The sequence below is a fragment of the Myodes glareolus genome, chromosome 9 (genome assembly GCF_982192425.1).
Source record: "Myodes glareolus chromosome 9, mMyoGla1.1, whole genome shotgun sequence".
NCBI classification, from domain to species: domain Eukaryota; kingdom Metazoa; phylum Chordata; class Mammalia; order Rodentia; family Cricetidae; genus Myodes; species Myodes glareolus.
Genome location: NC_142034.1, coordinates 94,433,000 through 94,446,134, shown reverse-complemented (window position 1 = coordinate 94,446,134; position 13,135 = coordinate 94,433,000). Strand labels below are relative to the sequence as shown.

Sequence of the window (13,135 nt, the reverse complement as noted above, 5' to 3'; positions counted from 1 at the left end):
TTACTCTCTGGGTATCTGTGCCTAGAGGCAGGGCTAGCTGTGTCTCATTTGCTTAGGACCCTCACTTTCTGCTCTATGTGTGGAACTCAAGGGCCTGCGAAGGTTCCTGGACATCCTCTTTATCATGATCATAGCCCAGTAACTCCAGAGCCAGAGGAGGCCCTTTTGCAAGATGGATACTTCATAATCCCCCCACATCCTTCCAGGAACCAGAAGATAGAGAGGCCACAGGACAGGGTAGATGAGGACTCAGGTTCCACTGGCAGTTGGCCATGAAGTCATAGGGTTCTGTGAGAAAAAGAAGGTTCTAGACTAACTCAGCTGTACCTGTCTCCTTCAGGAAGATTCACTGAAGAGGTGGGTGGAAGGGCAGGAGCCTACTACCTCATACTTAACTGCTCTCGGGGCCACAGCCTCTCCTGACTCATCTTCTCCCAAAGGGCCACAGTCCCCACTCCTGACCCTGTCTTCTCCCCAACATCCAGACCTTCCCTCTTGACCCTCACTTCCCTAAGTCCCATAGCCTCTCTAAATCCTTTGCTCCCCTGACCCAAAGCCTTCTCTTCTGTCCTTCAACTGATCCCCAGTCCCTGCAGCTTTCTGGCCTGGGAATACTTGCCTCCCTCCAGCCAATCTCAGCCACCCTGGCCTTGGTGTCCGGCTCTGGACATCCACAGAGGTACTAATGCCACAAAGCTGTGCTACAGGTAGTGACTGCTGGTGAAGCCATGTCAGGTGAGTGGAGAGGGGGTGAACCTCTAGCAGGGCTGCTCTCTCCGACCCAGCAGGAGTTTGGGATGGCACTGAGCAAGATTACATGAGCTCGCTAGGTTCCTCCTTCTGTTGCTAGCAGACAGCCCCTCGCTGGGGCTCTCACCTTCACAACTGAACACTGTCACACTCGAGGACCTGGAGCTTCTCTTAACAGAAGGCCTAACCAGTCCCGAGCCCTTGGGTGTGGATACCTCAGAGAGGTATGAGTCCAGTGGCCCAGCGTCCAGCTGCGTAGTCCCTGAACACGATACCCCGAAGCAGCGGAAGCAGCTGGAGCAGTGGTGAGCCTTGCAGAGTATGAGAAATGGAGATGACACACGGAGGGGCGGGGGTAACTTCCAAGAGAAGCACAGCTTGACCCAGCTGCTCTGGCCCTGACCAGGGTAGCTGAGCTTCAGGCTGAGGTGGTTCGCTTGAGGGCACACAGAGAACGCTGTGAGCATGCCACACTGGGCCTGCTTCGTGAGCTGCTGCAGGTTCGTGCTCGTGTGCAGCTCCAGGCCTCAGAGCTGCGCCAGCTGAGGCAGGAAATGCAACAAGTGGCCTGGAGCCCTGAGAAAGAGGCCTTAGAGGTGAGACATTGGGCAGAGCAGCAGACACAGGCACGCGACTCTTCCTGGTGCTTGGAACTGCTTACTGGACCCTAACCCTACTGATTCCCACGGCTCCATGCTCTGACTCCTACACACCCACCTGCACTGGTGCTGGAGGGCCTCTGTAGGCAGCAGACTTGGCCTGCCTAGTCCTCCTTTCCTCCTTACAGCTGTCTGGGCCCCAGAGCCAGAACCAGATACAAGCCCTGGATAAAAGGTAACACACAGAGAGACAAGCATAAGCTTCAGTGGGAGGGACTGGGACCACTGCTTCCCTGTAGCAGCTGGCATTAGGGCCCATGTGGGCATCCCTTACCCCAGGTGGTAGTGTTTCAGCGATACCTATAGTAGTCCAACTCAGACTAGGTTCTGCATACAGTGGGGCCAACAGTCCAGGCGGTGGGAGGCCCCATGGCTACACCTGCAGCAACAAAGGCTGCCTAGCTGCTCTGGGGCTGGCAGAGAAACTCCTTATGCCAGACTCGTGGAGGTCCGAGAGGCTATGACACAGATCAGGAGGACTCAGGTGCTACAGGACACAGAGCGGAAATGTTCCGAGCAGGAGATGAACCTCAGGTGGGCCAATCCCCTGGATTATCGCCTAACTAGTTTTGTGTGCATGTTGAGAGTCTCAGGCCTGCCCTGCCCTGTGCCCCTAGTGCCACCAGTGGGCTGTCCTCTGCCATTAGTGCCACACTGCTGACTGCTGGGAACCCCACCTTCCTGCTCTCCTTTATTTGGTGCCTTGCCTTCACTAGGGACTCCAAAGTTTAATTCCACTTCCATGTGTGATCTGGGCAGGTTGTGGACCCAGGGTCCCAAAGCCCACCAGCCTCCCTGTGGTTCCTCAGTTGAGTTAGTGTTACCACACCTACTGCCTCTAGGGTGACCAAGCTGACTGATTTGCTGAGGCAAGAGGAGCAGGGCCGGGAAGCAGCCTGTAGCACCCTGCAGAGGAACCAAGAGGACACCAACCAAAAAGTAGACCGTGGGTTGTCCAAGATGCAGGTACCTCTTGAAAGCCAACCCTAGCTAGCCTAGGCAGGAGTCATCCAAAAGTTCCTGAGTGACCGCCAGTGTCCCTAGCCTGTGGCCTCCTGCGGTTGTTTATCAGTGTATACAGTAACACAAAGGTAGGCTCACCAGTGCTGCCCTGCCTGATGTGGTGGTGGCCTCTCATCCCACCTGGCATTGCCCGCTCCCTGACATTAGCTGCGTTCTAGGGTATTGAGAACTTACTTGTGCTGTCACATAGCCACGTTTCAAACGCCGTGTTGCCTCTCACTGACTATCTCAGTTGAGCTATCAGAAAAGAAACATCCGGTCCTAAAGCCCCTTCTGCAGCTATATTCACTCTCAGCTTTTCCCTCAAGTAGGAGTCACAAATTCCTAGGGCAGAATGCTCTCCCTTCTACTTGGAGCCCTTAAGAGGGGCCACCTCATGAGGCTGAAGAACAGTTCCGAATGCCTGCCACCCAGTTTCTTGGCTTTACAACTAGAGACTAGGGACTACAGCTGCTGTTCTGTGTGTCCAGTCTCCTCACAGGACAGTGTGGGCTGAGCAAACTGGGTGCTTCCAGCTGTCCCAACATCATTTTGCTGCCCAGGGGTAGTGGCATCTCCGTCTGAGCTGCTGTGAAGCTAACGCATTGGCATCAGCAAGAGTACAAGAGCTTTGGGCGAAGGGTTCCTTGTAGGCCAGGCACAGAGGGCCCAGGCCCTTTGAGGGCTCTTCAGCATTGGTGTCAGGACTTAACACCCCAATACCTTGTTTTTATAATAAAGTTTTATTGGCAAAGAGCCATGAACATTTGTTTAACAAAATGACAGTGGCAACTTTGGACAAGAGTTGGGATGCTTCACAGGAGACCCTGTGAACTTGAAATGTTTGCTGTCTGGTCATGCAGAAAAAGTGGCTGAGGGATTGATATGTAGCTCAGTTGATGGAGTGCTGGCCTAGCATGCACAAAGTTCTGGGTTCAACCTCCAGCACCCCCAAAACTGAGTGTGGTGGTACACATTTGTAATTCTAACCCTTGGCAGCTAGAGACTAAATCAGAAGTTCAGTATCATCCACTGCATAACAGATGTGAGGCTGGCCTGGACTATACGAGACCCTATCTTAAAAGAAAAACATAGACTGACAGTGCTACACACCTTTAATCCCAGCATGTGGGAGGCAGAGGCAGACTGGTCTCTGAGTTCGAGGCCAGCCTGGTCTACAGAGCGAGTTCCAGGACAGAGAAACCCTGTCTTCAATTCGCCCACACACACACCAAAAAAGAAGAGTAGCCAACCCTGTTTTAGGCTTCCCTCCTACAGGGCAGGGAGACCAGCAGTGGCTCAGATGATGTGAAAGCTTCCCTGAGAACCACCTTCTCCCAGACTACTGCCCAGGGCCTGAGAGCTCGGCCTGTTGTCAGGAGATCCCTGTGACCATGAAGAAGGTGCTAGGTAAATGGATACTATGAAGCAGAAGAGTTCTTAAGACCTTTCTTTGGTACATGTGGGGAGGTGAGAGCCTCACTGTAAAGCTCTGGCTAACCTCAAACTCCCAGCAACCCTCCTGAGTACCGCAGTTACAGGCATGTGCCACAGCGTTCCAGCGTTGTCAACTCCTGACAATCCTGGGGAGATAATAAGAGAAACATGTTCTCACTCCAAGTAGGGAAGGGGCCAACAGAGTTAAAGGGAGACTCTAAGTTCAGTCTGGCAGATAAATAAGCGTAGTGGGGCTTCTTACAGGTCCACAGGTAACACACGCAGTGCAACACCAAAGAGCTCCCGTGACCTCACCGTCAAAATGGTCCCTCTTCTATACTCCAGCATGGAGTAGTTGGGTAGGAGGGAGTGGTGGTTGTAATGACACAGAAAGGTCTTGTGACTCTCCCCGCTCTTGCCCAGAGGGACTGTTAGCCCCATTCCCATAGACAAAGCGACCTGCTCAGAGCCGTTTCTCATGGCCATTATTGCAGACCAAGATTCTCAGAGGTGACCACAGCTGTTCAACTCCATAATGGCACTGGCTACGTCAAGTCCTAAAGGAGACAACTGTACTACAGAGGGTGTGAGGTGGAGAGGCCAGAAGGCTAGGTTGGGCCTTCAGACCCTCAAAGCAGCAGGAGCGCAGCATAGAGAGGAGGCAAAGCCCATAGAGTTCTGTCTAGTTTTCCTTCCCACCCCCTTGATGAGGCCTGTGCTTGGGGTGCTCCCACTTGAATGGAGATACTCTCATACTGAGGCTCCAGCTCGGCATGGAATTTAGTGCCCATTGCACAACCTTCCCTGGATGCATCCGGGGCTCTGAAAGCTAGCATTTTGAGGGACAGTGGGTCCTATCTGCCCTACCTTCCTTCCTGCCCAATGCATGCAGCCTGGCTGTACAGGGACTGGAAACATGAAGGGATATACCAGGCAGGGAAGGATGACCAGTGAGGAGGCTTCAGGTGACCATGTGACTCCTCCCAGGACCAGGTGACTAAATTCAGCGAGGATATGAGCATCCGCTTCCTAAAGAGGGAGGCCAAACTGTGCAGCTTTCTTCAGAAGTGTTTCCTGGCCATGGAGCAGGTGAGGGCTTGGGCAGGGCCCAGTGTCCTCACGGATTGCCCGGTGTGTGGGGGTATGTCCCAGAATCACAGCAGCTAGTGCTGTCTCCACAGAGAATGAAGTCTTCAGAGAGCACACGTCTGATGGCAGAAAGCAGCCTTCGAGAGGAACTGGAAAGCCGCTGGCAGAAGCTACATGAACTGACAGAGGAGCGCTTGCGGGCCCTGCGGGCACATCGTGAGGTGGGTGGGCCTGGGTGGCCAGGAGGCGGGGAGATGGGATTGGCACCAAGGCTCAGGGCCACTTCTGCCACAGCAGGAGGAAGAAGGTCACCTGCTGGAGCAGTGTCGGGGCCTGGACAAAGCCGTAGTCTATTTGACCAAGTTTGTGCGACAGAACCAGGTGTCACTGAATCGTGTCCTGATGGCTGAGCAGAAGGCCCGGTGGGTGTCGTGTCAAGACAGTGGGCCACCCAGTCCCTTGCTCAGCTAACCACTACTGAGCTCAGCTGGGAAGTGTCCTGCTTCAGACCCTGCAGCTGTCAGCTAAACACTAGGCCAGTTGGACATGTTATGATAGACTAGCAGCCCTCTGCTAGAGCTCCTGTCCCTCCACCCTGACCCTCGCTCACAGCCCCTTCTTGGTAGCACCCATCCTCTGGTCCATAGAATCGCTTGGAAGATCCCAGAGCTAGAGATCAGGTGCCCTCACTGGGTAGCACTAAGGGACAGTTTGAACACCAATATACAGGGAGGCCAAGGTGAGCTTGGAGGAGAGCCAGGCCGGAGAGCTGGCCTCGTACGTCCAGGAGAATCTGGAGGCTGTGCAGATGGCTGGCAAGCTAGCCCAGCAGGAAACTCAGGGTGCACTGGAACTGGTAAGGGGCTGCGTGAGGTGGAGGTCAGCGGGGATCCTTGTGTATATAGGCATCCAGCTAGCCTCCCTGACTCCATTGTCTCGTGCAGCTTCAAGAGAAGAGCCATGTCCTAGAAGGGTCAGTGGCAGGTCTGAACCAGCAGCTGAAGGACTTGAGTGACCATTGTCTAGCTCTCAGCTGGAAGCTAGACCTGCAGGAGCAAACACTAGGCGTGAAGCTGTCCCAGGTGAGGTGGACAGACCCCCAAGGAAGGGCGGTAAAGGAGATGGGGCCAAGGGTAGAGACCTGATATCTGAACCAGGCAGGGCGGCTCCTGCAGGACTCTCAGTTTCTTGGCACTCTCTCTTTTTCTCTTTCTCTTTATCTCACTTTCCTCCCTCCCTCTTTCCCTTCCTTCCTTTCATCAATTCCTTTTCCAACCGAGCAGTGGTAGTACATGCCTTTAATCCCAGCACTCAGGAAGAAGAGGCAGGTAGATCTCTGTGCGTCTGAGGCCAGCCTGGTCTACAAAGTGAGTTCCAGGCCAGCTAAAAACTCTGCTTGAAAAAACAATGCAAACAAAGAAAAACACCTTTTAAAACATACAGTTCAGTGGATTTTGTTTGGTTTTATATTTTATTTGAGTTCTTTTATATATTTTTTTATTTATGTGTCTGTGTGCCACATGTGTGTTGAGTGCTCAGATAGGCCAGAAGAGGGCATCAATTTCTTGAAGCTGAAGTTACAGATGGTTGTGAGCCACCCAACATGGGTTCTAGGAACCAAACTCCGGTCCCCTGGAAGAGCAGCAAGTGCTTTTAACTGCTGATCCATTCCTTCAGCCCATAATTTTTTTTAAAAAATTGTTGTTTTGTTTTCTTTTCTCTTAATTTGGCTCACAACCATTTTTTTTAAAGATTTGTTATGTATACAGTGTTCTGCCTACATGTGTGCCTGTATGCCAGAAGAGGGCACCAGATCTTATTCCAAATGGTTGCTGGGAATTGAACTCAAGACCTCTGGAAGAACAGCCAGTGCTCTTAACCTCTGAGTCATCTCTCCAGCCCCTTGCTTTGATTTTTTTAAAGAGAGGATCTTACCATGTAGCCTAATCTGACCTGATACTCCTCATTTTCCTGCCTTATCCTCCTGAGTGTTGGGATCACACGTCTGAGCTCAACCCTAACCCTTACTAAGACTCAGTTACTTTAGTACATTCCTAGAAAAGTTAACAGCCACGTCAGCTTCAGAGCTTTCTCAGCACTTCAGAGAGAAACCCAGGGTCTAACAGTCTCTCTTCTCCCCCATCTGCTCTGAATTGCGGGCTGTCGGCCCTTAATTCCAACCCTTCCGTCTCGTGCTTCTCTCTTGAACTGCCTTCCTGGGTCATTCCTGTTGTGTGAACCCATGCTTCATCTCCTTACAGCTGGATAGCATTACTACATGTGGGCAGGCCATGCTTCGCCTCCCTCTCTGTCAATAGACGTGAGGGCCTGTTTTATTTGGTAGCTCCTGTGAAACATATTCTCTGATATGGCAGCTGGATCCCCCAACCTTGGCTGGCTCTGCATCCTTTCTGGGCATGTATGGCAAGAAAGAACAGCTGCTGACAGGGGCCTTTGACCACCATGTCTGTGCCCCTCCTGCAGTGTGTCAGTCTCTTCTCTATTCCTGTCACTACTAGCTGTCATCCCCTCAAGGACATGGCTCTGTTCAGCTGGATGACCTTGCCTAGGACGACCATCAGGGCTGCCATAGGTCTAGCATCCCTGTCCTCTGCAGTGTCTGGCCAGGTTGTCTGGGCCGCTCTGCTTCCTGTCTACCCACCTGTGTGCCATCCCTCACCAGATATTGAAATTGTAGGTGCAGGCTGCATGGGAAGGTGTAGAGAGGGAGTCCCTGCAGGATCTGGTCCGGTGGCTAAAAGAGGTCTCAGCTCACTTGCAGGAGGTGCAGGAAAAAGTGAACAACCTGCCCCAGCAGGTGGGTAAGGTCAGGGTGCAGTTATTCTTGAAGATCCAGGCCTTGGCTTGGGCTAGCCTGGTGCCCCCAGGTGGCTATGTCGAGTCACCTTAGGCGCCGACATTTTTCACACTTCAGATAGAAAATGTCTCCAACAAGTGTGTTCTTCACAAGAGTGACGTGGACCTGAGGATCTCTGCCGAGGGCAAGACCAGGTGAGGTTTGAAGCCTCCCCAGTCCCCTGGGACCTCCTGATTGTCACTGGTCTCCACAGGATTCTTCCAGGCCCCTCACCTCCACACCTGTGCTTGCCCCGTCCCCAGCCAATCCCACCCTGAGCTCTACCTCCTGTGGTATAGCTTGCATGCACTTTCAAGTTCAACCCTGTGACAGCCTCAGGAATCCCAGCTCTGGACTAAGCCTTTTGCCTTGAGCTCTGGGACCCCCTACAATCAGCCCTTGGTGCCCACAGAGAGTTTGAGGTTGAGGCTGTGCGACAGGAGCTAGCCACCCTGCTGATGTCTGTGCAGTTTCTGAAGGAGGAGAACCCCGGACGGAAGATTGCGGAGATCCAGGGCCAGCTGGCCACGGTATCCCTTGGGCCCCAGGAAGGCACCTGCATCTGTCTCCCTAAACTCCGGGGTCTTGGTGATTCTGTAGGAGTGGGTGCATCTGGACATCAGCAGTCCATGTCTACCCATGATTGGAGCTGTGTTTAGTTTCAGAAGCAAATAATAAAGTTAGAGAACAGCCTCCAGGCCAACAAGACCATCCAGAACCTGAAGTTTAATAACGAGACCAAGCTGGTGAGAGGAAACTCTGGGAGAACCATTGACCCCTCGCCCTCTGCCAGTCTACCCCAAGTCCCTCAGCTCCTGTCTGCTCCATGGGGCCCCAGGCACTTCACTGGCGGGGTGGTGCTGAACAGTGTTTCCTCCATATGAGGCCCTACTGCTGGACTTCCTCCATAGAAGATATCCCCACATACACACATCCTCTGCCGGCCGCTGTGATCCAGTCCCCATTTCTCTGCCGTTGTTTCATCCCCGTGGGTCCTGTTAACACTGTACCTCTACACTTGCAGCGGACAGAAGAGATCGCAACCCTGCGTGAGAGCATGCTGAGCCTGTGGAGCGAGGAGGGCCCCTGGCCACTGACACTGGGCAGCAAGCGGGTGTTCATGTCCCTGGTGAGGCAGCGGTTCTTCATCAAGGACATAGCCCTGGGCGACCTGGTCCCTGTGAACTCCTGGGGCGTGTATCAGGCTGTGAGGTAGGCAGCTGAGAGCCTGGGTCTCCCAGCTACCAGGAGTTGTGTTATGTATGAACTGTGTCTCTGGGCAGGTGGCTTCAGTGGAAGACAATCCTCTTGAACTTGGTGTCCCACCAAAGGCCAGGAGCAATCTCTGCGCTGACCTACTGGAAGCCTGCACCCAAGATCCTGTCCCAGAAATAAAGATGCCAGTTCTTGTACCTATTAGAGCCAGAGTCTCCTGTTGTCTGATAGAACAGCTTTTCCACAGCTCAGAGGTGTCAAGTAGTGAGAGGGACCAAAGTCAGAAGGTCCAGGTTATTTGACCCTGAAGGACCCTTCCTGCCCTGCTTAGCCCCAGGCCATTTTGTCACTTTTCCTGGAATTTCTGTACAGGGACACCCAGGCCACACCTGGGACCCACCCCAGCTGCCTCTGAGGACAAGTGTAAGGAGTAAGGACACAGGGTCCTCAGATCATCCTCATCCCTGCCCAGCTGCCAGTTAACACTGAAGTGCCACCAAGGGAGCCATCTGTGAGCATGAATCTGGAGAGTCGGCGTCTGTGCTCCTCTGTGTGATCAAGCAGTGTGTCCCTCTTCTGGCCTCTCAGAAAAACCTGAGCTTTGCACACAGCTCCCAGCCCTTGCCACCAGCCTAGCACAGGGCATGGGACATGGAATCATCAGCTCTGGCCATGCAGAGAGAGACAGCAGGGAGGGCTGACCTTTGCTACTGGCTTGAGTCTTGGTGCTGGCTTGGTAAAAAATGGGTCTCCCCAGACGGACGTGTACAAATGACTCATTGTTCTTGCCTGAGTTCTGTCCACTTGCTGTGGGCAGAGTTCTGAGACCTGATGTTTATTGGGGTCATCCAAGAACTGGTAGCTGGGTGTGGCTGGGTCTAGACAAGCATTTGCTCTCGCTTCTCAGTGCTGGTGGTGGCAGTTCTAGGCTCAGGATAAGCTCAGAACCTCTAGGGAGAATCAACTGCATGGCTGCTTGAATCGACTCACTAGGGAGGTGCCTGGACAACAGAGAGGCTGGGTGCCTGAGAGAGGGCTGCTGCTGCCCCAGCACACACCTGACCCACCTACTCACTAGATCTCAGTCATCTGTGTCTCCTCCAGGGCCTGAGTGCCTCCACTCTGCAGTTCGGAGCCACCCTCGGCAGACCAACTGGCCAGCAGATCACTAAAATCTGGTGTACCTGGATGCAGTAGGCCTAGTGGGTTGGGCACAGGCTCCTTCCAGAAGGATGGAGGCAATTTCCTTTGGGTCATGGGGGTAATGTGGCTATACTTCCTCTCTAGCCTCAGTCTTTGACAAGCTGACACTCTGGGCCTGGAGAACTGCCGAAGCCCGTAATCAAAGAGCTCAGCCAGGGGACCCAGTGGTGGCACCCTGTCTCCTCTGTGGCCCAGCCTGTACATCTGACCCTCAGATCCCCCAGGCAAATTCACACAGAGCTCAGCAGCCTCCTCTTCCTCTGGGGGCCCATTCTGGGCCAAACATACCAGATCAGCATAGTATAGATCCCGGGCAGAGCAGCTGGCTAGTTGGCTGTCAGAATAGATGTCTTGGGCATCTGGGTCTTGCCCTGTTTCCTTGCGTCCAAAGTACCGCTGGATGTCGCCGCTGATGAGCTCTGAGAAGCGCAGCAGCTGCATTGGGGTCTCCGGGCTGCTGGGACTCTGAGGAGCCACTCCTGAGCTCTGGGAATCTGGGCTGCAGCCCTGTGGCCTCTCATCTTGCAGCCCCTGGTCTCCCTCTTCCTCTTCCTCCTCCTCTTCTTCCTCTTCGGAAGTTTCTGGAGCCTCTAGGTCTGTGGGCAGGAAGGACTGGTGTGATGGCAGGGGCAACCGGAAGTCACAGACAGACCGTATCACACCAGCAGCCATCTTCTTGAGGTCTCCGAAATTCAGGGTGGGGTGGTCCTTGGGTAGCAGACACAAGCTGGGAGGGAAGTGAAAGGGCAGGTTGGCAAGTGAGGGCTGGCAGTGCCCACTGGATACAGCCCGAATGTATGGTCCTGAAAAAACTGCCTCGGCTCTTTCTTCTCTTGATCCCTGGGCCTCCTGAGCTCAGAGAGGACCTGCCTTAGTCAGAGAGGCGTACAGGATCCTCTTGTGTAGGGTGGGGCCATCATGGTACAGAGGAACCATTAGAACCCACCACAGCTGTGATCAGGCAGGCCACAGAGTAGGAGGCAGAAGACCTAGAGATCAGTACTGCCCAGGCAGGCAGGGACAGGCACTGGACAAGGAGTCTTCTTGGTCCCAGCATGGATTCCAGGGAAGACAAGCCCAGCACTCTGGCAGCTACTGTGGGGAACTTCAGGGTCTGTGGTGGACAAAGAGCCCCACCCGGCCTGGTTCTTCCCTAGCTACAGTCACCGCTCTGAAGTTCTTTTCGGAGGAGGGACATTTTGGGGATTTTTAGTTTTGTTTTTGTTTTTTTTTCCTGCTTTGGTTTGGTTTTCTTTTGTCTTGAGATAGATTCTCTCTTAGCCCTGACTGTCCTGGAACTTGCTATGTAAACTAGATTGACCTTAGACTCACAGAGGTCTGCCTGTCCCTGCTTCCAGAGTTCTGGGATTAAGGGCATGTGTCACCATTTCTGGGAAGGGATTATTTTTTAAGAAAAAAGGTCTAGCTGGACAGTGTTGGTGTGTGCCTTTAATCCCAGCACTCAGGAGGCAGAGGCAGGTGGATATCTGTGAGTTTGAGACCAGCCTGGGCTACAGAGCAAGTTGCAGGACAGCCAGGGCAATACAGAGAAACCCTACCTAAAAAAACTAAAAAACAAAAAAGGGGGGAGGGAGAAGGAGGGAGGAGGAAGAGGAAGGAAAGAAGGAAAGAAGGAAGGAAGGGAGTCTCACTTGGAGAACCTGTGTCAACTCTGCCTTAGCCTCCTGAAAGCAGAGATGAGAGGCCTGAGCCACCACACCCAGCTAGCCCTGGGTTTTAATTTGATACCTGACCACAATGTGAGTGCCCCCCACCCATACCTCCTGTTAAAGGTGGGACGGACAGATAGAAGATCCCTAAAGGAGTGGACCCCACAGATTGCTGTGCAGGTCCCAAAAGGCGCAAGGACAGCTGTTGAGCCTAAGGAAGAGGAGGTGGCTGGGGGAGTAATGTGGCTCTTCCTGGCTGAATCTGGATCCTAGAGTCACCAGGCTCCTTCACAGAGGAAGGGGAGCAAGTGTCTACTTAGGTGTATCAGGAGATGATCTCTCTCTGAGAGGTCTGAGTAGGAATGGCCCTTGGTCAGAGCCCCTCAGGGTCAAACTGCACAGACCCTCCCTGCTATCCTGAAACCCTGAGTTTGGGCAACAGAGACTGGTCACTAGCAGTGTCTTACATTGTTGGGTCCCTCTGTCTCAGGAGGTGTCCTGTGGTCTGGACACTAGCCTTTGAGGACAACTGCTAATAGCTCAGTGCAGACATATTCCCTGTGGAAGGAATTCCTCCGCCCCATCCCTCCTCACCATCCCAGGAGACTCCAACCCATACACCCAGGCTCTTACCTGACGGGACTGCAGCATTCAATCAGCAGGCTCCTCCACCTGGGGTGCAAGCATTTATAGCTGGGCTCCACAACTGCCTGAGGCTGGCAAATATTTGGCAACGGCATTGTCATCGCAGACTGGGCAAACAGATCCCGTTTGCTTTAGCGCCCAGCAACCAGAGCCCCGCGGGGGGAGTGCCCGGAGACCGCCTCACCTGCACGCAGCCTGCCTGGGGACCATGAAGTGTTTGCCTCAGGCCCAGCTGGCCCACACCCTGAACCCGAGGACCCTTATCTGTGCTGCTGATTGGGGCCCCATCCAAGCCTTGTCAAATAGGCGGAAAATTAAATTTCATGCTATTTTGAGTTCTGGAGTACGCCTCTCCAGAGGACATCCTGCCTGCAGTGCATTCTATAAACCATGCTCTGCAGCATCAGGACCTAGAGCAAGGGGAAGCGACTGAGACTATGCAACCACCCACCAGGTCCAAGATAGGAGCTAATACTTGCAGTCCTCATCACCCCTTCCAAGCTCCTCCAGCCTCTGGGCCTTATTTGTGCAGCTAAGATCAACCATAACCATGTCAGTGGGCCCAGTAAGACTGTGAGGAGGACTCCCTTGTGGTGGCTGCCACCCAC

The 13,135-nt window shown here is 53.5% G+C and overlaps 2 protein-coding genes across 4 annotated transcripts; one reads left to right on the top strand and one right to left on the bottom strand.

The window, feature by feature from the left end:
* Window positions 1-67: 67 nt before the first annotated feature.
* On the top strand, window positions 68-9,311 carry Ccdc154 (coiled-coil domain containing 154). 3 transcript variants are annotated; one of them, XM_048436159.3, is made up of 17 exons: window positions 68-735; window positions 854-1,055; window positions 1,157-1,346; window positions 1,538-1,584; window positions 1,848-1,943; window positions 2,252-2,375; window positions 4,836-4,937; window positions 5,030-5,158; window positions 5,235-5,359; window positions 5,667-5,793; window positions 5,882-6,019; window positions 7,636-7,755; window positions 7,873-7,949; window positions 8,207-8,324; window positions 8,454-8,540; window positions 8,819-8,923; window positions 9,078-9,311. In XM_048436159.3, exons 1-17 carry the CDS (start codon window positions 729-731, stop codon window positions 9,309-9,311), a joined length of 2,028 nt encoding a protein of 675 aa, XP_048292116.3. In that variant the 5' UTR covers window positions 68-728. The 3 variants fall into 3 exon arrangements, with proteins under 3 accessions (XP_048292116.3, XP_048292115.3, XP_048292117.3); XM_048436158.3 differs by having other exon boundaries at window positions 5,232-5,359; XM_048436160.3 differs by having other exon boundaries at window positions 5,232-5,359; window positions 8,819-9,006; window positions 9,078-9,213.
* Window positions 8,495-12,716, bottom strand: Percc1 (proline and glutamate rich with coiled coil 1). Its single transcript, XM_048436162.3, has 2 exons — window positions 12,516-12,716; window positions 8,495-10,939 (listed from the first exon to the last, which is right to left on the bottom strand). Exons 1-2 carry the CDS (start codon window positions 12,626-12,628, stop codon window positions 10,084-10,086), a joined length of 969 nt encoding a protein of 322 aa, XP_048292119.2. The 5' UTR covers window positions 12,629-12,716; the 3' UTR covers window positions 8,495-10,083.
* Between the last annotated feature and the right edge of the window lie 419 nt (window positions 12,717-13,135).